At 56.3% G+C, this 25,905-nt stretch overlaps 1 protein-coding gene across 2 annotated transcripts in view; it reads left to right on the top strand.

Moving 5' to 3' along the window:
* ASB2 (ankyrin repeat and SOCS box containing 2) overlaps positions 1 to 25,446 on the top strand; it is a 37,519-nt gene extending 12,073 nt beyond the window's left edge. For both annotated transcript variants that reach the window (XM_026515384.3, XM_026515382.3), the window contains exons 3-10: positions 6,954 to 7,043; positions 10,367 to 10,533; positions 11,369 to 11,524; positions 13,380 to 13,625; positions 16,582 to 16,753; positions 21,789 to 22,353; positions 22,983 to 23,136; positions 24,755 to 25,446. In XM_026515384.3, the coding sequence (XP_026371169.1) occupies positions 6,954 to 7,043; positions 10,367 to 10,533; positions 11,369 to 11,524; positions 13,380 to 13,625; positions 16,582 to 16,753; positions 21,789 to 22,353; positions 22,983 to 23,136; positions 24,755 to 24,891 (1,687 nt within the window). In that variant the 3' untranslated portion in view covers positions 24,892 to 25,446. The remainder of the gene's footprint in view (positions 1 to 6,953; positions 7,044 to 10,366; positions 10,534 to 11,368; positions 11,525 to 13,379; positions 13,626 to 16,581; positions 16,754 to 21,788; positions 22,354 to 22,982; positions 23,137 to 24,754) is intronic.
* The last annotated feature ends 459 nt before the right edge of the window (positions 25,447 to 25,905 follow it).

Below are 25,905 nucleotides of genomic sequence, written 5' to 3' on the forward strand. Positions count from 1 at the left end.
CACCCTACCTCCTCACCCTGGCTCCCCGGTCTCAGCGTGACCTCATCATTCCAGCGGCAGGACCATCTAGAGCAGCCCCGTGTTGTGCCCATAGAAATAGGAGGCGAGCCATATCTGCGGTAACATATGCAAATTTCAATATCCTAATAGCCACGCTAAAAAGTAAAGGCAAACAGGTGAAATTAATTTAGGTCACAAATATTATCATTTCCACATGTCATCAATAGCACGTCTTTGGAATCCAGTGTGTATTTTGTGCTCACAAAACATCTCAGTTTAGACTAGATGCTTCTCAATGGCTCACTAGCCACATGTGGCCAGGAGCTGCAGTCCTGGACAGCATAGATCCAGAGGGTACCTTCTTGGTAGGAGGCGGGAGCCCAGAGAGGTGATTAAGCATTGGATCTTCAAAGGCTTTTAGAAAGGAAATATATAAATTTAAAAATGCTTTTGTTTCTGAGTCCAAGTCAAGTGTGTATTTGGGGGTGGGTGGCTGAGGGAGAAGAATTGCTGGGTGATTGTGTTCTATGGTCTTGAGACATGAGCCTCAAATCTCATTGTCTCCAGGGGTGCCTGGCTGGCTTGGGCAGTGGAGTGTGAGGCTCTTGGGTCGTGAGTTCAAGCCCCTGGATGGGCATGGAGCCTACTTAAAAAAAAATCTCATTGTCTCCAGCCTCCAGCTGACTTGCTATATAGCCTTGGGCAAGTCCCTAAGCTCTCTCGGCAACAGCAGACAGACCATCTCCAATGTCCAGTCCCAGCGGACAGGGATGACGATGGGTGGCAGTACATCCCAGCACTGTCCCCGGTGATACCCACCATACGTTCCCCAAGTGACTTTGGCCCTTGCTGAGGCTAGACCTTCTCTGCCAGGCAGACGGGACAAAAGCCTGGGATGCCCCACACTGAGGAGCCCCTTCTAAAGAGGAAGGCAGGCGGCCTCATTGGGCGGCCGGAGGAAGTCGGAAGGCTCCAGGTTACTGAGTTGCCTCTGAGGGGGTCCCATTCTGGAACCCAGCCTGAAAAACAGAAATGAGGACGCGGAGCCAAAGACTCTTCATGGCCGGGGCTCTGGGAGGCCCTGGTTCCTCTTCCAACTGGTTCAGCCTCAGTCAGACCACAAGTTCCTCTTTCTCAGGAGGGGATCAGATAGAGAGAAGAGCATCCCCCCCCCAGGGGGCATCTTTAGCCTTCTCCCCAGTGTGGGAGCCTCCTGGGGAGTCCTGGGGACACTTATAAACATTAGCACTGAGTGGGCTCATGAGGTCCAGGTCCTGACCTCTTCCTTCCTCTGGCGGGTGAGGAAGTAGAGACCCACCATGGGATGCAAACACTTCCCAGCCTCCTGGGAGAAAGGCTTTCACAGAGAAGGGAAGTGACTTACCCAGGGTCGTGCAGCCATCATCTAAATTCCAGGCACGAGTACTGTAGGGGACGGGGTTCAACGGGCATCTTCTCATTCTGGATGTGAGCTGAAAGCTCCCGGGTTCAGTTCGGCCCTTCTATCTCTGGAAGAAGGTGGGCCCTGCTGGGGAAGCCAATGCCTCCCCCCCGCCCCCCCGGATGCACACTGAGGGCTTCCCACGTGCCCAGCACACAGCTGTTCAGTGAATCCTCACACAAGCCACGCAACAAGGCCCTTCCTGTGCCCGTTTTATGTACACACGCAGTGGGGCCAGAAACAGAAGCAGCGTCTGCCCCGCTCGGAAGTTCTGACCCGTAACCAGCTCTGCTGTTCTGCAAAGGCCTCTTGCCATTCGTCTCCCCTCTCCGCTTTGAAGTGGGGTTTGGGTCTCATTACAGCCCCCTCGTAGCCACAGCGATTCAGGGTCCCCAGAGACAAGAGATACATACCAGCTCGTGCTCCCGTTCCCAAACATGGCTTTTCAGAAAGTACAGAACCCCATAGAGTCCTTTGTCCGTTTTATCCCCAAATACCCTAGCTTCCACCCCAGCACCCAGAGCAGGCCTGGCAACAGGACATCATACCCGTCCCAGGCGCTCTCAGATTTCCCGCCACCTCCTCAGCAAATCCCACCTGACCACCCTCCCAGGTCCAGCAGGTCACCCCCTTCCTCGCTCTCTTGGGGGGCGGTTTCCTTCACCACCCAGCTTACAGTTTCTAAGTATTTGTTTTGGCCGAGGGCAGAGCCTCACCCGTCATTCTTCCTGTGAAGCCTCCGGTCTAGGACACAGCGTGGCCCGCAGCAAACACCAAACAGCTCTTGCTGAGCGAATCAGGAGGGAATCAAGGAATATGAATGAAGAGGCGGCAAGAGTAGAGAGGAAAGGGAAGAGGGCTTGGAGGTTCGAATCTGTCACTTACTGGCTGTGGGACCTCAGGCAAGATACCTCACCTTTCTGAGCCCCAACAGGCTTCTCCTTAAAATGGCAACAACAAAACCTTGCCTAGCCCAACCTGCAGCTTTCTTATGCAAAGCGATTGTTGGCGCCTTCCTCACATCCCACAGCTTGAATCACCTCCCCCCATCCTGCCTGAGAACCCCGAGTGCCCAGGTCATGACTGCCTCTGTTTCATGGACAAGTTTTCGTGTCACTCTAGGAAGGCATTATCTCGCCTCCTGAGAGTGTCCCCAACTATACTATCTGATCTCTTTGGGGACAGGGACAGATACTGCTCACTTTTGTATCCACAGTGCCCGGCAAAGAGCCTGGCTCACTGCAGATGCCCCAGAAATGCTTTTAGGCAAATAAATGCATTTTGAAACCAATAAAATGTTCTACAAATACAATTTATTGTTATCATCTTGTGGCCAAAATGGCGGCTGTAGACATAAAGTTCAATGAGCTTGGGGACCCTAGAAAAGAAAGCCAGATCAGCATTCCAGAGAAAAGATGACGTGTCCTTCTAAAGCCATTTTTTCCAACTTGCTCCTCTCTCACCACAGTGTAAGGGGTGAAGTCAGACACATAGGGATCATGTGCCAAGCCTGGGCCCACTGAGAGCTCCCAAAAGGCAGACCCAACTTCCCATCCCATAGAGAAGAAGGGCTCATGCAGTCAGGAAACAGGGAGCCCAAGCTTACGTTGATGGACCAGCCAGACCGGGCCCAGGAAGCTGGGTTTTCCCAGCCTTTAAACTTCTGATTTTTTTGAAGATCACATTTCTAAGAAGACAAAGGCGGAAAGCATGAAGTAGAAACTTGTCTGGGTGGCTGTATGCACAGCTGCAAATAATTCCAGTGGAGCCACCCACACCTGTCATGTTCTTACGATGAGCACGTTGCCTTCCCGGCACCTGGATGTGAATCAGGCCTCACCCCTACCCTCCCCGAGCCTGCCATCTAACGAGGGTCCCAGATGCACATAATGACCCAACAGCAAGGGCGCAGCCAAGAGACTTGCCTCAGTTTCAGAGGGACACAGAGCAGGTGGATTCACTTTGTCGGGCGGTGGGCTTTGCGGGATGAACAGGAGTTCGCTAAGCGGTCTAGAGGAAGCAAACCTCTGAGCCTCAGTTTCCTCTTCTGCAAAAGGGAGCCAATTACGTCTCCTTCACAAAGTGGACTGGAGGGTGAAAGGAGATGCTTTGCGCCACGTGTTTCCGTCGGAAGGCTGGGCGCACGGCAACCACTCAACAAATCCCGGCTGTGGACGGGAAGCCGAAGTTGGCGGCAGTTTGGAAATGACGTTCTCTTCTACACGGGACTCCGCACTGGCTGGCCCAGGAAGAATGGATTGGCCCGTAGGTGGGAGGCCGATTCCAGAGACCCACGGGCATGGGGGTGGAGGTGGCTGGACCACGTGAGCTCTTCCTCTCTTTACCCGGGAGGGCTGGGGCTGCTTCTCCAGGAATTTGAGGTCCTGCCATGGCACCGCACCAAACCAAGATGACATTTGGGATCGTACCCCTTGGCAGGCTTTTGTTGGTGTGGTTTCATTTATTGAAATGTACGAAGTGCCTGCTGTGTGCCAGGCACTGTCCTTGACTATATTACCGCAGGCTTAGCGTGAGGACCGGGGGAGAGGACAAACAGAGGGCGGCGGGCTTGGGGCAGACCCTTGTATTCCTTAGCTGTCTCCCCCTTTAAGAGGCCTGCTTGCCTCCGGTGTTCAGCCAGGTCCAGCCCAATTTCATGCCCTTCCTGGAGCTGGCAGCTCACTGAGAAGTTGGGGGGGCTTTGTCCTCGCAGCCCCGCTCCCTGCTCACACTGAGCCTGACCCGGTCTGAAGTAGGGGCTAGCTGGACTCCGGGACACGGCTGCTGGGAGCTGGGGGACAGTGATGCACTCCTAATACACCCCCCCGCCACCTGCCGGCCCAACGGAAGCGCCGGGGCCCTACCTGGGCCTCCTCTAGGGCATGACCCGCGCCCACATCCCGCCAGGTTCCTCTCACCTCTGATGACTCAGGCCCGGTGGTTTTCTCTGCTGGGAATTCCCCTGCTCAGGGCCGAGGGAAAGTGGGGCCCGCAGCCTGGACCCTGCTCCCCCTGCCGCGAGGCTCCGCACTTGGCTGCTCTGAGCACCGGCCCTACCTACCCCTAAAGCCGAGTTAAAGACCCACTGCAGGGCTCCCAGGGTTGCTCCTGCTCTCTTTCCCCCCTCCCCGGAGGCCTATGGCTGTCTGTGTCCTTGCTGCCACCCCGTTGGCCTCGGGACGTTGGACATTTGGGATCAACAAAATTCGTCCTACCGATCTGCCTCTCAGGCACCAGCACGAGGCTTGGAGGCTTGGGACGGAGCAGGGACTGGGCAACTCTCGTTGCAGGGAACTCCGTCTGTCTGCTTCCTCCTCTGCGAAGGGGGAACAACACAGCCCCTGCCCACATCCAGCTGATGCGGAGGCTGGAAGTGAGGCCGTGCTCTGCACAGTCAGGAGGGACAGCCCCGCCACCATTGCTGTCACTCCCACCAGCATCACTGGCCTCATCTTGCTGTTGTTTTTTTGCCATCAGAGATAGTCCTGGTTTTAGGGTGATGTGGTGAGTTTTTAACGGCGCTTATCACCTTGCTAGAAACGTCCTAACAACAGTAAGTGACAGGAGGCCACACACATGGGCCACGGCATGGGTGGCCGGACCCCAGGATCCTGTGCGGACTGAGACCCAGGGCTTCGTCAAGACCACGGGGTGGGAGACCGCGAGCTAGGCCTGGCCCCAGACTGCTTCCACCACCCCCAGCACGCTCCTCTTTCCGGGGGGTGAAGAGAGGCCCCGGCGGGGCCAGGCTGTGCACCTCCCTTCCCAGGATGTGGTCTCTTAGCTCTGCCTGACACACAGTTCCCACGTGAGCTCGTTTCAAAAAGGCTTCACAGCTACCGCAGCAGTGCCGCTCGGGTCCTGCCTCCGCATCTTGCAAACGGCGAAACCAAGGCGCAACGCGCGAGGCAGGGGCTTGTTCAAAATTGCGGGGCCTGTCAGAATGGAGGCCTTACAGCTGGAGAGAGGACGAAAAGGAGGGAAGACCCCAGGCCTGAGGGGGAGGGGGCGGCGTCAGGAGCTCTGCAGACAGACCTGAGTCTGCCTCTGCTCAGCTCAATTCCCAGCTGCAGCTGCGTGTGAGCCCGGGACCCACCTCTCGGGGCCTCAGTTTCCCCATCTCTAAAGGGCGGGAACATTGGCACCCACTCCAGGGGACTACCGGGTGAGCGCATGCAGACGTGGTGTTGAGGTGAGCGGTGCTCGGGAGGAGGTGGCTGGCCGCAAGGGGACAGAGGAGGGGATGGAGGAAGGCAAGGACATGAGGGTGGTGAAGGGGGCCAGCCTGCCAGTCCCTCCGCCCCCAGAGGGCTGAAGCAAGGCACGGAGTATCCTTTCCTTCTCTGCTCACTCACCCTTCCCCCATGACCTGGCCTTGCTGAGGGTAGCCACAAAATCTGTAAGTTCCGGCCCGTCTTAGAAGAGCGTGGGTCCCTGTCGGGGTCACAGTTCCAGCACCTTCAAACACCACCGGTAGCGATGTCCTCCTCAAAGCCACAGGACACCCCTGTGGGGCGCAGGACACCAGGCCAGGCCTGCTGGGGTGTCCGTAGCACCAGGGCCCGAGCTGCCACAGGTGTGGTCGGCATGGGCCACGCGTCCCATCCTCAAGGTCACCCCCATCAGTTAGATTTGTGGAGTGGCCACCAAGCCTCTTTTCACCCCTCCTGTCCTCACCACAGCCCAAGGGGGTGGGAAACTGAGGCTCAGAGAAGCAAAATAATGATCCAATTAATGTTGGATGCATGCCGAGCACCCCTGTGCCCGGACGGTTGCTGAGCTCACGGGCTCCAGCCTCTTCCTCGGTCTTCCCACGCTGGGCTCTGCAGGGAACCAAAGCCCAGAAAAGTTCAACCTGTCTGATGTCCCATGGCCAGGATGGGCCAGAGTCTAGATTTGAACCTGTGTCAGTCTGACTCCATGCCCTGTCAGCGACGATGGCCTTTGCTCTAACTTCCCTATGGTTAGCTCCTGCCCCTGGACGGCGGGCCCCTCTAACGAGGACCCGGCCAGGCGGAGGTGCGAGTACAGACCTGGTCTGGCTTCCCAGCTATGCTCCCCTGTCCCCCGTACCTCCAAGAACCTCTTGCCCATCCCCGTTGGGACCCAGCCTGGCCGACCCGAGACTGAGTGCCTTTCATCCAGGGACCTGCTGCTGACCCCTTCTCACATCCTCCTGGGGGAAGAATGTCACCTTGCTTCCTATCTGCCTCCTGCGTGGTTGGCTGGGGAGGGGGTCTGGGGGCGGGGTTGAGGTTAACCTCATTGTTGTCTTATATGGTCATTTAAATCTCCCAGGGCTTCCTCCAAGGGCCAAAAATAATCCAGGGACACAGCAGCTGTGTCCAGCACACAAGAGAGGACCGGCCATCTGCTCTGGTTCAGAGCCCTGCGTCTGTCCTTCAGTCTCTCCCCTCGCTAGCCCTCCATCCCCGAGCCTGCCTCCAGCCATGACCCGCTTCTCATATGCAGAGTATTTTTCCCTTTTTCACTCCTGCCCTGCACCCTCCAGGTCGACTGTGCCTCCCGAGAACCTGTCCGCCTCGGGCCCCAAGGGCCTGTTCCAAGGGGTCATGCAGAAATACAAGAACTCCCAGCTGGCGTAAGTGTCCCCCCACCCGGCCCCCAGAGACAGTCCAAGTTCAACCTCCCAACTAGGGTTAGTGGGGGTGGGGAGCGGGAAGCAGGCCTGCAGGCTCCAGGGAAGGGGGGCATTCTGGAGGGGCCTCCCAGGCACGCCCCTCCCAGGTGTGTCCCCCTGAGCCCCAGCTGCTCCCACTGAGCCAGGCTTCGTGCTCACAGACCCAGGTTGGGTCATGATTAACGCCTCCATGGCCCCAGAGTGGGCCCCGGGGGAGGGAGCAGCCCCTGGGAGAAGGCCCTAGGACCCCAGAGGCCCAGAGGAGCTCGGAGCTGGAGCTGATGAGTCAGCCACACCTTCTATTTACCTCAGTTTCCCCCATGCCTTGCCGCGGGGATATCGGAGCATATCCGCAACGCTCACACCCATGGGTTTTGTTTTGCCTCATTGCCTTTATTTGCTCCGTGCCAGGTGGTAAAATCCAGCATTAATCCAAGCCGCGGGAGGGGTTCTGTTTGCCTGGCCCCAGGGTGTCGGGCTAGGTGAGTCCCCCTTCTCTGCTCCCCGGTATTGACCCCTGAAACAGCTAAAAGCAAAAGAGGGGCCCCATCGCAGGAACTCCTATTTCCTTGTTCCAGGTATGTTGCAGAGAAGGGGAGGAGGCAATTGGCCTGTGTTCTGGGTCTCTTCCCAGCTCTTTTCAAACCCTGCCGGTGCTGCGGGTGGAATTCTGACGGTCTTCAAAAGGGGGACCCAGGCTCTGGTCTCAGCGCAGCTGCCCCTTCCTCTGTGGCTGCCTCGAGTCGCTGTCCCTCTCTGAATCTCCCTTCTCTGTGAGAGGACGTTGGAGAGGACAGAGTGGCCTGCCGGGTCCGTCCAGCTCCGTAGTCTCCGGCGGTCTGACACCCCCAGCAGCCTCCCCCACCCTCGGGGCGGGGCTTGGGCTGAACTCACAGAGCAGCAGCCAGCACGGGCGCCCGAGAGCTTCAGGGTCCGTGCACCCCAGCTGGACGAGACCCAAGCTGGGCGGCAGGTCCTGGGAGTGTTCTCACGCACTGCGCACCCCCTAGACCACAAGAACAGCCAGCCCTCCTCTATTCCACTTCAGCTGAGACCCCACGGGAGATGTTCTGGGGGAGACGGGATGCATACCCCGCTGGGGCTTCTCCTGACACCAGCAGGGGCGGCTCTGGCTGCTCGTAAGGAAACCTCATCAAGGTGGCAGTGATGGCGTTGATGGGGACTCCAGAGCTTATCTGGTCAGTTACCCATCGTGCTCGCGGGTCTGTAACTTAACCAGCATCTGTGCTCTGAAGCTATTAATAACCAGAGAGGCTGAGAGTCGGGAGGAAGTGCCGCTCACAACGGAGGAAGCAGCTGGGAGGGTAAAGGGGCTGGCCCTATAGAACCTCAGGGCCCATCCTGGCCCCTGATGTGGGTGAGGGCCCTGGGAGTAAGACCTGCCTCCATCTTCTCCACCTGGAAAATGGGACCACTTATGCAGAACATTCCTCAGGAGTAGATCTGGGAATCACAGCAGTCCTGGTCCTCACTGATTCCAGGATGGACGGAAGGGAGCTCAGTGCATGAATGAATGAATGAATGAACGAACGAATGAATGAACAAAGTAGCAAAGAAGTTTTCATTCATATTAGCCCTGAAATCTTTTTGATATCCAGAAGTTTTAAATTGTGAATGCTTCAAATTTATTAATCCTTCAAGTATATAAGTCTCTCAGCAGCTAAAGTTTCTGGAGGTGAGGATAAAGGGTGTGGAGCAAAGGGGGGGGGGGTTGGGAAGACTCCAGAGAGTTGCTCACTGGAAAGGGCCCCTTCTGAGGGATTCTGGTCTCAGAGCTGCTTGAAGCACAAAATGGCCCCAAAGGTCGAGGTTCTTGGTACACGCTGGAGCGCTGTGCTGAAACTCGCCGCGGGGTTAGCGCTCCATCCCTTTGGAGGCTGGCACTGCAGGCCGGCACCCTCCTGGTAGAAACGGTCTTGGTGTAACATTAGATGCAGCCCTGCAAGCTGCAGGGACAGAGGGGTTCCCTAGTTCTCTTTTGGCCACCAAGGAGCTCTGTCTAAAAGAGACCCCCGGTTTCCATCTGTGGAAGTGAATGAGCTTGCCATGTTTCAGCCCGTTTCTTGTAGACTTTCCCTGCAAGGTGCCCACTTGGAGCTAAGGGCATGGAAGTGCCCCAGATGCAGGGATGCTCACGGGGGAACCAAACACGGGTGAGGCTTGATCAGAGCCCCCACAGTGACCTTTATAGGCCTGTGTGTCCTCCAAATGCTCAAAGAGGGCGATTGCAAAGAATGTTTTGAGCAAGGCATTTTATTTTTTTAAAGATTTTATTTATTTATTTGAGAGAGAGAGAGAGATCATGAATGGGGGGAGGGGTAGAGGGAGAAGCAGGCTCCCCCCTGAGCAGGGAGCCTGATTGGAGGCTCCATCCCAGGACCCTGGGATCATGACCTGAGCCGAAGGCAGACACTTAACCGATTGGGTCACTCAGGTGTCCCTGAGCAAGATATTTTAAAAATTCCCAAAGAAACAAGCAAAATGCCCATGGGGAGAGGCCATCTTTTTGGAAATAGAAGGAAATAAAAGGAATGAAGGAATGAAATAATTGCTGGGGTTCCTAGGTTCTGAATATTTCCCTTCCTTCCTTCCTTCCTTCTTTCCTCCCTCCTTTTTTCTTTCTTTCTTTCTTTCTTTCTTTCTTTCTTTCTTTCTTTCTTTCCCTTTCTCTCTCTCTTTCTCTTTTTCTTTTTCTTTCTTTCCTTCTTTCAACAAATATTTATTGAGCACCTATTATGAACTAGACACTGAGCTGGGCCCTGAGAGTGAAATCATGAGAGGTGAAAGAAACGAAGACACTGTTGCTGTCTCCTTGGAACTCCTAGTCCAGTGGGGAGACAGACAGCAGTCAAACAACCGTTCAAAGACATGTAAAGGCCAGTGGTTGCATGAAGGCTTATGACCGGAGGCAGGGAGAGGCTGACCGGGCCCCCAGGCTGAGGCTGACTGGCCTGAGGAAGCTGCGATGGATAGCTGATGGACAGATAAGCTTGAGGGGCCAAGGTCAGGGCCAAGGTCGGGGCCGAGTTCCAGGGCACACCCATGTGGGTTAGGAAGGATTATTCTCCTTACTGAGGAGGACGCCGGCTGCAGGGGCCTGAGCACCTGTTCTAGACCAGCAGAGACAAGCAGGACCGAGTGGTCCCACAGCAAGCTCTGCCCCCGGCCGCCAGTTGTCCTGCTTTTCCTCTGGGAGAGAGGCTCCTGGCCCTGCCTCTGCCCTGCCCCAATCCTGAGGAGTGACCCGCCTCTTGCTGTCACAGGCCTGTGGACCCCGTGCTGAAGGCCATCAAGGAAGGGGACGAAGAGGCCTTGAAGGCTATGATCAAAGCGGGGAAGAATCTCGCGGAGCCCAACAAGGAGGGCTGGCTGCCGCTGCACGAGGCGGCCTACTACGGCCAGCTGGGCTGCCTGAAGGCCCTGCAGCAAGGTGAGGCGGGCAGCCCTGCGCGCAGCGAGGCGTGGGAACAGGACTCAAGGGCAGAGGCTCCTTCCTTCGGAGCGTCGTGTTCTTTGGCCCACACATCTTGGAGGGAGGTGGTGGTACAGGGCAAGGTTATCACCCCCACTGCAGAGTTAAAATCACCAAGCCGGGAGAAGAAAGTGCCTTGTCCTCACCCACCCGGCTGCCACCTCTCTAGGTCTCTCGGGACAGGAGAGCCTAATTCCTAGAAAAGGAATGAGGGAGGGCTGATTTTTTGGGAGAGCCCCTGCCAGCTTGTTCCAGAATGTTCCAGGGACTGATTTGGTGTGGAAAATACCACAGCTGTGCTTCTGCCTCGCCAAGGCCATCCCCCACAGCTGTGGGAACCTGGGCAAACCATGCCTCCTCTCCGAGCCTCGGCTTCCCCCCAAGCCAGATGTGGATGGATAACACCTGCAGACAGGAGTTAGCTCTGCCCGGAAGCAGCATGCGCCCCAGACAGCCCACCACCATATGCCAGGGCAGAAACAGCTGTATGAGACAGAGCTTCTGGCTGTGGCTGGTGGGAGGGTAAGGGAAGGACAGGGTCATTCGGAGAGGGAGGAGGCTCAACCAGGGAAGGCTTCCCAGAGGAGGTGGCATCTGAGCTGAGTTAATACGACTGGGAAGCCAAAACAGCCCTGTGAAAGCAACTGAGTCCAGGGCCAAGAGGACGGATGGTAAATTTAGGTGGATGCCACACACGTCTGTCATTGGAATTGGGTGGAAATTGGGGTTACCTTTGTGTTGGGGAGGAGAAGGTATCGTCCCCCTTCGTGAACTTCCCGTCTGTTCTCCCCAGCATACCCGGCAGTCATCGACCAGCGCACCCTGCAGGAGGAAACGGCCCTTTACCTGGCGACATGCAGGGGACACCTGGACTGCCTCCTGTCTCTGCTCCAGGCTGGGGCTGAGCCTGACATCTCCAACAAGTCCCGAGAGACACCGCTCTACAAAGGTGAGCCCCCGAGGTGGGCTTCCCTGGGGAAGGGTCCAGAGAGTAGGTGGGCAATAGGGAGCATTGCCCCCTGCCCCCACCCCAGACAACATAAGAGCCAGCTAATGGCAGCAGAGAGCTCAGCATGGCGCACCTGGGAGCAAGGGGGAGGGCTCTCACTCCAGGGGTGAGACCCCACAAAAGGGGGCGCTTGAGCTGACCTGGAAAAAGAGGGAGTTACGAGCTGGACAAGCAGAGGGAACAGCAGAGGCAGAGGCAAAGAGATGAAAGAAAATTGGTACCTCTGGGATGTTTAAAAAAACCTCGAAACTCCTAACTCATTCAATACATCATCCAAGAACTTTGGCATCTCTAGCAAGTACCCAGAGTCAAAATCTGAATGATTATCGTAGCGGGCATTTCCTGAGTGTTTACTATGTGCCAGGTGCTGTCCTTTAACTGAACCCTAAAATCCATCTACGTATGGGACACACTACATGGGAGGCATCCCCATTTTACAGATGAGGACCCAGGCATTGAGACATGGAACGAGGCACCCAGGATTCCACATATTCCAGCAAGCGGGCAGACGTGAGATTTAAACTCAGGGAGCTAGTTGCCAGCACCCCGCGCTGAACTATGACATTATGAGGTGTTCAGACCATGCCTCCGTGCTTAAGCAATGAGCCTTGAGGTTTACAAATAGGACAGGACCTTTAACTTTGAAACACTACAGAAATCCCTGATTTTCCCATGTGCCTGGTATCCAGTACCTGGAACATTCCACGGGAAGCAGGAACCGGTAGCTGCTAGCTGGGTCCACGGCCCACCCGTGGTGGAAGTGTTTCTCAGAAGGCACGTCCACTTGGGCACCAGAGCCATCGCCTGGAGATGCAGTTGTCCCAGAGAGAGCTCCTCAACACTGGGCAAGTCTCAGCCGCAGCTTAGGCCCTGCGGCTGCGTGCGGTCCTCCCACGTGCCAAGCACCGTGCTAGAGCGTTCCACGCACCAGCTCACCCAGTGCTCCCACAGGGTCCTCTCTGGAAGGTTTTGTGATCTCCGGTTTACAGGCGAGGAAACCAAGGCTTTGAGAGGTGGGGTGCTTTGCCTGGGGTCCCTTCTCGTGCTCACCCCTGAGTGACTCAAAGAAGTGGTTAATTTGGACGAAAGCCCAGCCTCCCTGGTGATAACCTTGAGCCAGAGCCAACGGGTGCATTTAGGTTCTAGAAAGAATGATGCTTAAAAGGGAGGTTTGAGCAACTTGAGACTTGATGAGCTGTACTCAGAAGACATATTTTACTTCAATTTAAGTGAGTAGCCTTTGCGGAAGGGTTTCGAGTAGGAGTATGACTGCACTCCTCCCCCTCTTCTGACCCTGGTGAGTGGAAGACTCAAGTACATTGCAGAGGGAAATGAGTTAGGGACACCCTGGAACCTCCCAAAGGACAGAGACTCTGGACCTGCCTGCCTGAGCTTGAATCCCTGTTCTGCCACTATCTGTGTGACCTTGGGCAAGTCGTTTAACTTCTCTGTGCCTCATATTCCCCCTCTGTGAAAAGGGATAATAACACTACATCCTTTAAGGGTGATTGGGAGAATTCTATTAGTTGGTGGTGTAAGGTGCTTGGAACAGAGTGCCTGGCCCATAATCAGTGCTCTATACATCAGCAAACATTATTACTATTAGGATTGCTATTATTTTAGGTGTACTTCCTGGGTAAGATGCAGGGACTGGACCTCGGTACAGACCCTGTGGGAATTTGTAGAATGAACAGCTGACGAATGAATGGGTGGATAGACAAATAAATGAATGAAGTCTCGGCCGGCCAGGTCCTGCCAGGGCCCTGCTGACCCTCTGGCCTCTCCCTGGGCACAGCCTGTGAGCGCAAGAACGTGGAAGCAGTGAGGATCCTGGTGCAGTACAACGCGGACACCAACCACCGCTGTAACCGAGGCTGGACAGCTCTGCATGAGTCTGTTTCTCGCAACGACCTGGAGGTCATGGAGATCCTGGTGAGCAGAGGTGCCAAGGTGGAATCCAAGAATGCCTACGGCATCACCCCCTTGTTCGTGGCGGCCCAGAGTGGGCAGCTGGACGCTCTGAGGTTCCTGGCCAAGTATGGTGAGTGCTAAGGGTCCCTGGGTCATGAAGCACAGCTGGAAGGGGCACAGCTAGGAAGGACCTCAGAGGTCCAAGGGGAGGCAAGTTTAGGGGTCACTCTGATGGAGTGATGGCATCTTCTCAGAGCGCTGTGTTGAGAAGGATTCAGAGGCTGTGTCCGGGCTCAGTGGGAGACGTGCTGAGGGCCACCACATACCTGGGGTGGAGGGGGGAGCGGCACACGTGCCACCTGTGTGTCATCTCTAATCTACCCCAACATCCTCATTTTACAAATGAGGAATCTGAGGCCCAGAAAGGGGAACTGACTTATTTACAGTCACGTAGCGAATTCGTGGTGGAACGAGCCAGACTCTTGGTCTCCTGACACCTCAACCACTTCTCTGTCCACCATGTCACACTTCAAGGCCACAAGGAACCTCGGACAACATTTAGGTCACCTCCTCATGTTACAGGTGATGAAACCAGGGGCCGGGATGGGAAAGTGATTTGTCCAAGGGCACACTGCAAAGTAGTGGAAGAGGCGGGATGTGAACCGGGGTCTTGGCACTCTTTGCCTGGGGAAAGAGAAAATGGGAGAAAATAAAATACCATTGCCCACATCATGAACAGAAGACACCCGAGACAATGGCACACATTCTACCGGCTAAAGAACATCGTTATTCTGTTCTTCCCCGAGAATACCTTTGATTTCTTTTCTCTCTCTCCATGGGGAGGGAGCCTCCCTCTAGCAACAGAGGGACCAGGAAAAAAGCCAGACAGACCCTCGGGCTGAGTTGAAGTGATTTGTTGAGGACCTACTGTGTGCCCGACACTGCTGAACAGGAACATGGATCAGGCCAATGGGGTTTTCTCCACAGCCGTATGAGGTGGGCAGTGTCCTCATCCCATTCTGCAGATGAAGAGACTGAGGCTCAGCGAGCTTAGATGACCAGTCACAATCAGAGCCTGGATTCCGACCCCGTGCATCTGGCTCCACCCTGCATGCCTCTTGCGCTCCACTGAGCCACTGCGGGCCTCGAGAATGACCAGCGTGGGACTCTGCTTGGATAAACACCGCTTCCCCAGCACGTGCCTAAGCAGTTGGGAAAACAAACTCAGGGCACGTCCTTGCAGCCGGGGACAGATCTGGACTGACCAGCTTGAGAACAAAGGGGCCCAGGCAGGGTCCTGGGAGCCCAGGCAAGGAGGCTGAGCAGAGGGCAGGGTGCTCAGGCGGCCAGGGGAACGGGCCAACTCCAAACATTTGTCCAGCTCTCCTGCCGACAGTCTGAGTCAGGGTCTGCTCCCTCTGTGGGCTGAGCCCACTTTCAAATCCAAATATTTTTCTGGTGAGAGCGGTTGGCTTTGCGGGCGGGGTCTGGGCTTCCAGGGAGCCTGAGCTCAAGAGCCTGGACCTGTTGGCCGACTTTCCTGCAGGGTGGCGAGCAGAGCCAGCCTCTGTGCCCTGGTGCCTCCACCCTGGAGGACTGGCCTTTGGGGAGCACCTTCTCTGCCAGGCGCTGTGCTGGGACATTGTCTCAGTCCATCCGGGCTGCTCTAAGAGAACGCCGTGGACTGGGGGGCTTACAGACCACAGATGCTTATTTCTCACAGTTCCAGAGGCTGGGGAGCCCAAGATCAAGGTGCCCGCAGATTTGTCATCTGCTGAGAGCCTGTCTCTAGTTCATAGACAGCCTGGGTCTTCTCACTGGGTCTTCCTACTGTGGAGGGGCCAGGCAGCCCCCGGGGGGTCTCTTTGGGAAGGACACTAATCCCATTCAGGAGCACAACTCCACCTTCATAACCTTCGCACCCCCAAAGACACCACGTCCTAACACCATCGCACTGGGGATTAGCTTTCAGCATATGAATTTTGAGGGGACACAAACCACCAGCCCATAGCAGATATTTACCTATTTGATCTTATTTACTCCTCAGAGTAACCCTGATTAGTAACAACTATTATTCCCAGTCCACAGATGGGAAAACTGAGGCCTCTGCAGGCTGCCCGAGGCCACAGGCCTTTGCAAGCCATGAAACAGAAACTTCGCTGGTTCTGGTTTCTCACAAACGCCTGCGCTCTTTCCACTAGACCAGAAGTCAGGTATCAACGTTGAAAATTACCAGAAAGCCCGAGATAAGCAGAATGCCCAGGCAGAGCGGAGCTGTGGTTAAAGATGCTTGTGACTTCAGCCCTAACTGACACGTCACTGCTGTCTCAGCTCTATCTCCTTCCAGAATAAGGAGGGACTGGTGAAGAGACTGTACCTCTTTTCGCAGAGAAGCCCGTGGGTCTCTCCCTTACCAGCCGGAGATGGAGAAGATGCAGGTGATAAGGCTGATGGAGTCTGTCCCCAGCTCGATTCCTCACCTCCCAGCACGCTCTCGTGCCCTCTGCAGAGGAGACCGGAAGCAATCCCTCTCTTACTCCTGGTCACGGAAGGCAGAGAAGAACAAATCCCAATTAATAAAGTTCTTGGGGCCTTTCCTTATCGGGGGGGTTCTGCACGCTGTTAGAGCCAGGGGGCTTCCTCAGGGCAGGGCCTGGATCATTTTCACGTGGAGTGAGGGTGAAGAGCATGGCCTCTGCCATCAGACCATCTGTCAGGGCCTCTGCTGTCAGACCATCTGGGTTCAAGTTTTGGCTCTGCGCTTAGGAGCTGGGTGGTCTGGGGCAAGTGGCGTAGGTCCTCTGTGCTTGGTGTCTTTGTCTGCCACATGCAGACGAGAGTTGTGACGGATGGCAAGAGCTATGTTGTGGATTCATAGAGAGCGTACCCCTCAGGCGTGGTGCTTGGCACATAGTAAGTGCTCAGTAAATGCCAGCATCATCGAGGGAAGTTTTCACTTCTAAGAGGCCCCCCGGGTCTCACGGTTGCAGACAGGAGTCGCTGTTAAATGATCCAATGTGTCACAGTCGGCACATGCATGACAGTGGCCGCCCAGCTCACTCCTTGATCTGCCTCTCCTTGGCCAGGCGCCGACATCAACACGCAGGCCAGTGACAACGCGTCCGCGCTCTACGAGGCTTGCAAGAACGAGCACGAGGATGTGGTGGAGTTTCTGCTCTCGCAAGGCGCCGACGCCAACAAGGCCAACAAGGACGGCCTGCTCCCGCTGCACATCGCCTCCAAGAAGGGCAACTACAGGTCAGCCCGGGCCCTGCCACCCGTGCTCCGTGGCTCCCCACAGCTGGAGCGGGGGCTGCAAGCGTCCCGCCCACGGGACTCGGGAGGCTCAGGAGGGGTCGGGGTGGAGGGCACCTTCCAGGTAGAAAGGAAGAGACTATCTGGCAGTGGGCAAGCTAGAGCGCGTCCCCTTATTAACTTACTTCCCCCTCCTGACTACTCTGCTGTTAACAAGCCAAGTCTCTGGAGGCAGATACTATTATTTTCATTTCTTCAAACGACGAGGCTAAGACACAGAGAGGTTAAGTGACTTGCCCAAGGTCACACATCTCATAGACGGCAAGAGCTCAGCTGCTACAAATGTCGCCTCTACAGGAATTACACTCGGGGGTCAGATCTGAGTCTAGACTCGTGGCTAGTTCTGTTGGGGATGCAGAGATAACCTCTTGGGCAATTAGGAAGTACACAGAGGATGCGTAGAATAATATGAATTGTACCAATGAAACAACAGCACAGAGTGCCAATTATAATAGCTGACCTTCCTGAGCGCTTCCTATGTGCTGGGCACTTCGAGCAAGACAAGAGAGCTTGAGTCCGGGCGGCCTGAAACTGGCCACAGTGAGAGTATTTACACGCAGAAATTGCTGAATGCCACATTTCAGGGCCCCCTTAGCCCTGGGGAAGCCAGTGGTTAAACACGCATCAGCCCCGCCACTCGCTGGTGGGCTCAGGGAAGGCTCCCCGAGGAGGCAGAACCCCAGCAGCTCTTGAAGGATGACAGGGCTCCGCGGTATCCCCTCGACCTGTGTTTCCCGAACTTTGACCACTCGCAGGTCTCTTCCGCGTAGGCGTCTCTACTCTCGCCGCCGAGTATATTTTCTTTTGAAGACATGTTTACTTAAAATGAGTTTGTTTTCAAAAGGAAACATTCAGCACACTATTAAATTGCTGAAATTGCCAATTTGCAATGAATAAAGAAAACATTTCATATAAAATTCCATCGAGGGTGCCCCAGATGGCACACTTTGGGGCAACGTGGCCCTGCCGTCAGGCAGAGAGAAGAGGGAAGAACACAGATTGTGCACGTTGGGGGGTGTTGGCTGTGTTTGCAAAGGCAGAGGGAAATGGGGATGAGAGTGACATCCCGGGAAGTGGAATGGAGACAAAGAGACAGACCCCCGGAGCCCCAGGCTCTGCACATATGGCCAACCAAAGATGCCCCCACCCCCCACCCCCGCGGATATATGTGTGGAGGAGACCCTGCCTTCCCTGAACCCCAGAGCAGGCTACAAGGCACTCGGACCTCGGTTTGCATTCCTGCTGAAGCCTTTGATCATGAACCCTTCTGAGCCTCAGTTTCCTCTTCTGTAAAATGGGGGACAGTTACACCTGCTTCATGGGGTTGTTGTTAGGACTAGTGAGGTGGATATGCACGGCTACTGAATGGAAGTGAAGCACGCCACCAAATGCCGGGCACAGGTACCCCGCAGGTCGGTGCACATGATCTCCTAGTTAAGAAGAGCACATTCCATCATTTTCCAATTCAGCCAGTAGAGGGAAGAAAGCACCAAGTCAGGCAGTGGTGACAGGCAAGATGGATTCTTTCTCTTCGGCCCCAGAAAGATCCAGCATCAGTCAACAAACATGGTTTATCTCGGGCGTGACCCAGAGGGAGAGATCCAAAGAGTGAAGGAGACGGCCCTTGGAAGTCTCCAGGCCCACTGGATCCCCACACTTGCCTGCACGGCACTGTCTCTCTGGGCTATTTGTTAAATGACACATCCCAGAACCACTATGCCAGACCTCCAGGAGGGAGGGGGCCTAAGCCTCTACCTTTGCAAAGCTCCCTGAGCCAAACAGATCCAGCCCATCCACACCCTCAGGGGAATCACTGATCTAACACAAGCCCTGATTTTGCGGAGGAGAGAGATGGGAAGCGGCTTGCCACAGAGTGACAGAGCTGGCTGGCACTGTCCCTTGGTAGCCTTCCATCACACCCGGATGCCTCAAGTGGACCCCAATGTTGGCAGCCCGGCCCCAGCTGGAGGGGCAGTTGAAGGAGCACTGGGTGTGCCGAAGGATGACCAGGGAGCAGGGCCAGTCCTCTCTGGAACCATCTATATGAACAGTTTGTGTGCCCCCAAATCAAAGTGATTTCCCTGGTCATTCCCCCTCCATTCCCAGGCCCCATTTCCCTCTGCTCCCCAAGACTGAGAGGGGCCAGGCCACTTTTGAGGGCTGCCCAACAAAGGATTAAAGCCAGGTTCCCAGCAGCTCCTGCCACCTGGCAGGGCCCATGGCCAGGCAAGCCCTGGGCCCTTCACTCCTCGGGATATGTGGCATTAACGGCCCTCTCCACGCTGACCTCCCATAGGCTGCTTGGGGATTTGATGTGACATTCCAGAGGCGTTCCGCACTCGGCCACCTGCCAAAACACCCCGCCCGTCTATAGTGTGGAAAGCAGCGCTCCGTGTTCACCGGATGGTGCCATCTCTACCGCACCTTTAACCAGAGGCTGTGACATTCAGGCAGGGCTGAGAAAGGAGCCCACAGGACACCGAAGTCACCTCCAAGGCACACTTTATCTTGTACTTCATTTCCAGTTTAGCAAAGGCACCTTATGAGATTAAAACTCAACACCAAACAGATTTGTTAAGAAACGGTTTGTGCTGGACAAGACCAGATGCCCTACGCATCCTTTAACCTGATTTTAGAATAGCACCAAGACCAGGGGTTCGCAGCTTTGGCTACACACTGGAAGCCCCCCGAGGACTCTAAAACCCCTGATGTCTGGGCCTCACTCATCCTCAGAGATTCTGATGTAAGCGGTCCGACCCATGCCCGGACCTCAGTTTCACTCCCTGTAAAATGGGAGGGCTGCACGGGCTGCTGTCCAGACCCTGTCCCGCAGGGCACATTTACTGTGAGATTGGCAGAGTCCTACAGAGGCGCACAAATGAGATGATTTTCCTGCATTATTAAGATGACGCTCTGGGACCGTAGGCAGCGTCCAGTCATGTTCCCACATTCCTGCCACTTTCCCCTGGTTGGACAGGGGATCGCTGGAGGCCAGCTGTGACGTGCCAGGGATACCAGCCCCCTCTGGCCGGCAGCCCCAGGGCAGTCTCTCTCGCTGTTCTTTCCCGGACTTGGGCATGCCACGGCTGTTAGGGAGAATTTGTTGGCGATGGCTGTGGTCCAGGGTGAGGCCCCAGCCCTGCCTTTGACCAGCACCTCTACAGAGTGAGGTCAGGCCTCCTGTGCCTGCACAAATAGAAATTAGGAGGCAATTAGCCCCCCTGGGTGTGTGAATTTCCTTTTGAGGTTTTAGAGGCAGATTTTAGGCAAACAGAGCGTCACTAACAATAATAAGACTTTCCACTGAGATCCTAGCAGGAGGTCACTGGCATAAGATTTCCAGGAAGCCACGAAGCCAGCATGCCAGGAGGCAGAGAGGCGTGGGAACAGGCCTGGTGGCACCTGCTTGCCCCACCACGGCCACCTCCTTGGAGCCTGCACGGGGCGCGAGGTCACCTGTCAGCAAGGATTGGAAGGATTAGGGTCTGGAATCATGTCAGTGGCAGGAGCTTGTTCTTGCGGGTGGGAGGGGTCTAGGGGAAGAGGGCAAAGACAAGGGGTCAAGAGCCCCTGGAACTGAGCCCCCAAAATCGCTTAGTACCTTTGATGAGTTGCTTCCTCTCTCTGAGTCACATCTGTTAAAAGGAAGGCCACAGAGCTGCCCCAGCTACCCCACAGGGCTGCACTGAAGATAAAAACGGGGCAGGCAAGTCAAGGCACTGTGATGCAAAACGCTGACTGCTACAAAGACAGGGCCGTGATTGAGAGCGTGGCCTGGGGAATCAGACTGCTGAGGTTCAAATCCTGGCCCCATCACTTACTGGCTGTGTCCCTGTGCAAGTCACATACCGTCTCTGGGCTTCATGTTTTCTCATCTGTAAACAAAGATCGTACGAGTCCTACCTCATAGGGCTACTGGGAGGATATAATACAATGATGTAGATTAAGTGCGAAGAGCAGTGCCTGATTCAGCAGGAGAGAGCAGAACCAGGGCTCCCAGGAATCTCCAGCCTCAGCAGCGGGTGATCAACCCTCTCGAGGCCACAGGCAAGGCACAGAGCCTGGGGGAGGCTCCAGTCAGCCTTCAGGGAAAGAGACATTGAGACTCACAGGAGAGGGGAGGGGACTTCGTGGTCACCAAGGGCTGACTGGGACCTAGAGCAGGAGTGGTTGGGGCGGGACACATTTGTTCTCTCCTATCCCCCAGGACTTGATGGCTCCCCAGAGATGTAGGACGGCTCAGCCCTGGAGTAGGAGCAGGGTACATTTCTTGGTTTGCCTCTCCCGATATGTGGCCTGGACAAGACCCTCAACCTCTCTGAGCCTCGATCTTTCTCATCTGCAAAATGGGAATGATGAGACATACATGATGGGTTGTTGAAAAGATTAAACCAAAATGTGTTTGTACACCCTTTAGATGTCTCCTGGCACATAGTGAGCTCTCAGACATGACTGTCACTGTCCCACAACCCCTACCCCACCCACGCAGGGCAAATGCCAAACTTCTAGCTCCAAACATCACCACGGGCTTCACTGCCTCCTGCATTAGGCTTGTGGGCCTTCAGGTCGATTCCTTCAGATCACTGAGCTGGGAATGGGCAACAGTCCTTAGCCTGAAATAAGTCCACAGGTAATTCTTGAAACCACAGTCCTGCCTGGCTGAGGTTTTTTAGAACTAGGACTTTGGAGGCCACGGGTTCTGAGTCGGAAGCCCAGCTCCACCCCTTACTGGCTGTGTGACTTTGGAAAGGTGGTTGAAGCTCTCTGAGCCTCAGTTTTCCTGACCTGTAAAGTGGGGGAGAGCAGCACATCCATCCTCCCCAAAGTGGTCCCGGTGAGCTTGGCTGGCTCCCCCGCGCCCCCTCCTGGTGGGCCCGTGCCTCCCCACACGGTAGTCCTGAGCGGCCGGGCCCGGGCCCTCGGCGCCCCCTGCCGGCGTGGCCGCCCCCTGACCCGCGCTCGCCCGCTCCGCCCGCAGGATCGTGCAGATGCTGCTGCCGGTGACCAGCCGCACGCGCGTGCGCCGTAGCGGCATCAGCCCGCTGCACCTGGCCGCCGAGCGCAACCACGACGGGGTGCTCGAGGCGCTGCTGGGCGCGCGCTTCGACGTGAACGCGCCGCTGGCGCCCGAGCGCGCGCGCCTCTACGAGGACCGCCGCAGCTCGGCGCTGTACTTCGCGGTGGTCAACAACAACGTGTACGCCACCGAGCTGCTGCTGCTCGCCGGCGCCGACCCCAACCGCGACCTCATCAGCCCCCTGCTCGTGGCCATCCGCCACGGCTGCCTGCGCACCATGCAGCTGCTGCTGGACCACGGCGCAAACATCGACGCCTACATCGCCACGCACCCCACCGCCTTCCCCGCCACTATCATGTTCGCCATGAAGTACCTGTCGCTGCTCAAGTTCCTCATGGACCTCGGCTGCGACGGCGAGCCCTGCTTCTCGTGCCTGTACGGCAACGGCCCGCACCCGCCACCCCCGTCGCGCTCCAACCGCTTCAGCGACACGCCCGCCACCGAGAAGGGGCCCTCCGTGGTCCAGGTAGGCGGGGCCGCGCCTGGCGGGCGGGGTGTTGCGCGCGCCCAGGGCGCACGGGTGTGTGGAGTCTGGAGGCAGCGGAAGGCCGTGGCCAGCATGCTTTAGAGGCACCAGAACTTCGTGGTGCACGGAAACCGGTTCATGCTTTTTTGTCTCCTCCGTCTTGGGGAGTGTAAGAAACCGACAGTGGAGAGCAGGGGATTGGTGGGGAATGTGTAACCCTGAGGGGTCCACCACTCGCAGCAAACCTACACCTGGAATATGATGTTGAAGGACCAGGATGGGGATGGATGTGAGGGCAGATTGGCTAAGGCCAGATGAGGTGCAGGGTGGCCCAGAGGCAGAACCGGTCCGTGGTGGTGACCCAACAAGGCAGAACTATGATGGCTAATCCTTTATGGGCCACTTGCCTCGACCAGGAAGTTGAGGCTTAGAGAGGCGATGGCCAAGCTGCCCCCCTCCCGTCTTCGGCCGCAGACGCTGTGTTGATGAGGGGGGAGCGGATCTGTGGAGGCGGATCCTGCCATGAGTGCGCCCGGTGTCCGTCCTCCAATCCGCCTCCTGGCCTCCCCGGCCTCGAGTTCCCCGACAGACGTGCTCGCTCCCCAGCCCTACTGCGTGATCTCTTCCAGTTCTGCGAGATCCTGTCTACCCCGGAGGTGAGCCGCTGGGCGGGGCCCATCATCGACGTCCTCCTGGACTATGTGGGCAACGTGCAGCTCTGTTCGCGGCTGAAGGAACACATTGACAGCTTCGAGGACTGGGCCGTCATCAAGGAGAAGGCAGGTAGGGGCTGCCGCTGCTGCTACGGGCAGCTCACCCTGTCTGATTCAGGCCCAGGACTCGGGCCATGTGACTGCTACTACCATCCGACGAGCGCCTACTGCATGCCGAGCTCTGCACCGCATGTCACAGACGGTGTCTTCATGACTCTGTTCTGTAAATGAGAAGACCGACCCTTCGAGAGATCATGTCACCTGAGCCAAGGTCTCACTGATAGTTAGTGGCAGAGTGGGGATTCTGGTTTGACCAACCCTGGAGTCTCCCCGCCTGATCGTTCCAGGATGTTTAAAATGGTTCCAGCCCGCTGAGGGGTATTGGGACTTTTAGCCCCGTTTGTGGGTCACTGAGAGGTAGTGTGGGGGGGTAGAGGAGAGATGGTGGTCTCAGGCACTTTCAAATTGCAAAGTGCATACAAAGCACCTGGGCATTTTGTTAAAAATGCAGATTCTGACTCAGCGGGCCTGGGGCAAGGCCTGAGAGTCTGCATTCCAGCACGTTCCCAGGTGGTGCCCATGCTGCCGGCCCCCAGACCACACACCAGGAGCAGCGCTGGTCTGGGAGGCAGGCCTCTGGAGCCAGGGGCTTGCTGGGTGACCATCCACAGGCCTCAGCGTCCCCAGCTGAACAGAGGAGGCTGGGCAGGCTCCTGTCTGGCCCCCTCCAGCTCTTCCAGCATGAGGTGTTTGCAAGTGGGTGTGCCTGGCGGGGTAGATGGGGCAGCCTGGCTAAGTCAGGCCGAGAACCCCTCTTAGGCATTACAGAGCTCACCTGGGCAGGTAAGGTGTCAGCAGTAGCCAAACTGGGTGGTGTCCGCAGTCCCTGCTCCCACCCTGGCCTCTCTGCACCACCAGAGCTCAGAGCTTAATTCCATTCGCGGGGTCACTTAACAGGTGGAACTCGCTGACCCCTTTGCTAAGACTGTATTGGGGGTCCGAACTGGGTACATAGAGGAAGAAGCACAGGCAAGGGGGTGGCAGCTCCAGTTCCAGGTGCGGTCTTCACTACGTCCTCACCTGTGAAATGGGTTTGTACCTGTCCCATCTACTTCCTTGGGCTGCACAGATCAATGAGGGGTGATGAGGGGGAAGCTGCTTTGCCAGATCTTTTCAGTTGGCAGGGGCTGGGGTTACAGAGCCAGGGGTGGGGGGCTCCAAGCACCTCCCCCCCTCTTTTTTTTTTTTTTTTTTAATCAGCTACATGCTCAGCATGGAGCCCAATGCAGGGTTTGAACTCACGATTCTGGGATCAAGACCTGAGCTGAGACCAAGAGTTGGACACTTGGGGCACCTGGGTGGCTCAGTCGTTAAGCGTCTACCTTCGGCTCAGGTCATGATCTCGAGGTCTTGGGATTGAGTCCTGCATCCCCTGCTCCATGGGAAGTCTGCTTCTCCCTCTCCCTCTGCTGCTCCCTCTGCTTGTGCTCTCTCTCTCAAATAAATAATCTTAAAAAACAAAGAGTCAGACACTTAACCTCTTGAGCCCCCCCAGGCACCCTTCAAGCCCCCGCCTCTTCTCTGGTCACATCGCCTGGGTGTCTCCTACCTGCCAGTGGTCACAGGTGCAAACGCTTTGTTGGTTGCGAACTACACGTCAGCATTTCTCTTTTCTCTCCTTTCCACAGAACTGCCCAGACCTCTGGCTCACCTGTGCCGGCTACGCGTGAGGAAGGCGGTCGGGAAGCACCGCATAAAGCTCCTGGACGCCCTGCCGCTCCCCGGCAGGCTGATTAGGTACCTGAAGTATGAGAACACCCAGTAACCAAGGCCGCGCGGAGGAGCGGCTCCTCAGACTGTTTCATTAAAGCCTCAGGACCGCGGCGTCCCCAGATCCCAGGGGAGCAGACCTGGTGATAGACGGAGGCTGTGGGCTGCCGCCCGGTCAGCTGGGGCAGCTGCTGTGACCTCGCCAGGTCTCTGGGCCAGACCTTTGCCTGGACCAGAGAACAGAATGTGTCAAGTAGGAGAAAAACCGTGTTTGTTTTCAAACTGCTGAGTAGACCCTGGACCTTCTCTGCCATTGGGAATGGTGGAACCTCCATTCCTGGGGCTGGGCGGGGGGGGGCAGGGCAGAACTTGGGGTGGCCTGGGGAAGGTGGGAGCCAGCAGGGAAGCCCCGGCCCCAACACTGGGCTGCGGCTGGAGCACTTTCAGGGATGAGTCTGCCTTTCCAAGACAACCTCGCTGCGGAGCTGTCCCTGTCCCCTCCCCCTTTGCTCGGCAGAACTCTTGACTTCTGAGCTTTCTTCCCAGAGGTGTGGTCTGGTGGGGATGGGTGGGAGGCCCACCTTAAGTACAATAAATGTTGCAGAGATGACACCTTGCCCAGCGAAGTCCCTCTCATCAGATCCCCCCCTTCCCGCACCAAGGGACTGGGGTCCTCAGCACTGCTCCTGGCTGGAGTGGGAGTGGGGCAGGTGCCGGGACAGGATGCACAAACCCCTAGACATGTCCCCTTTGGGCTTCTGAAAACTAGAGTGGAGCTGGTGGCCCAAGGAGATGGGCAGCTTCCTGCCCCGTGAGTGGAGCAATTGGGGTTGGTTTCTCTCTCCTGCTTCAATCACCATGGAAACGGGAGCTCCATCACAAACAGGGCTCAGTGTCTACAAGTCTCCTGACACCTGGGATTGCCTTGCACACACATGTTTCCTGGCACTCTGTCTTCACGTCCTGCCCACCCCTGTTTTGCTACAGAAGTTGAAATACCAGGGAGGAGAAATCTAAATGCTGACCACGTGAGACATGGCGCTGGAGCCGTGACTGCCGTCAACCCCTG

Source organism: Ursus arctos, unplaced genomic scaffold (assembly GCF_023065955.2).
Source record: "Ursus arctos isolate Adak ecotype North America unplaced genomic scaffold, UrsArc2.0 scaffold_25, whole genome shotgun sequence".
Classification (NCBI taxonomy): Eukaryota; Metazoa; Chordata; class Mammalia; order Carnivora; family Ursidae; genus Ursus; species Ursus arctos.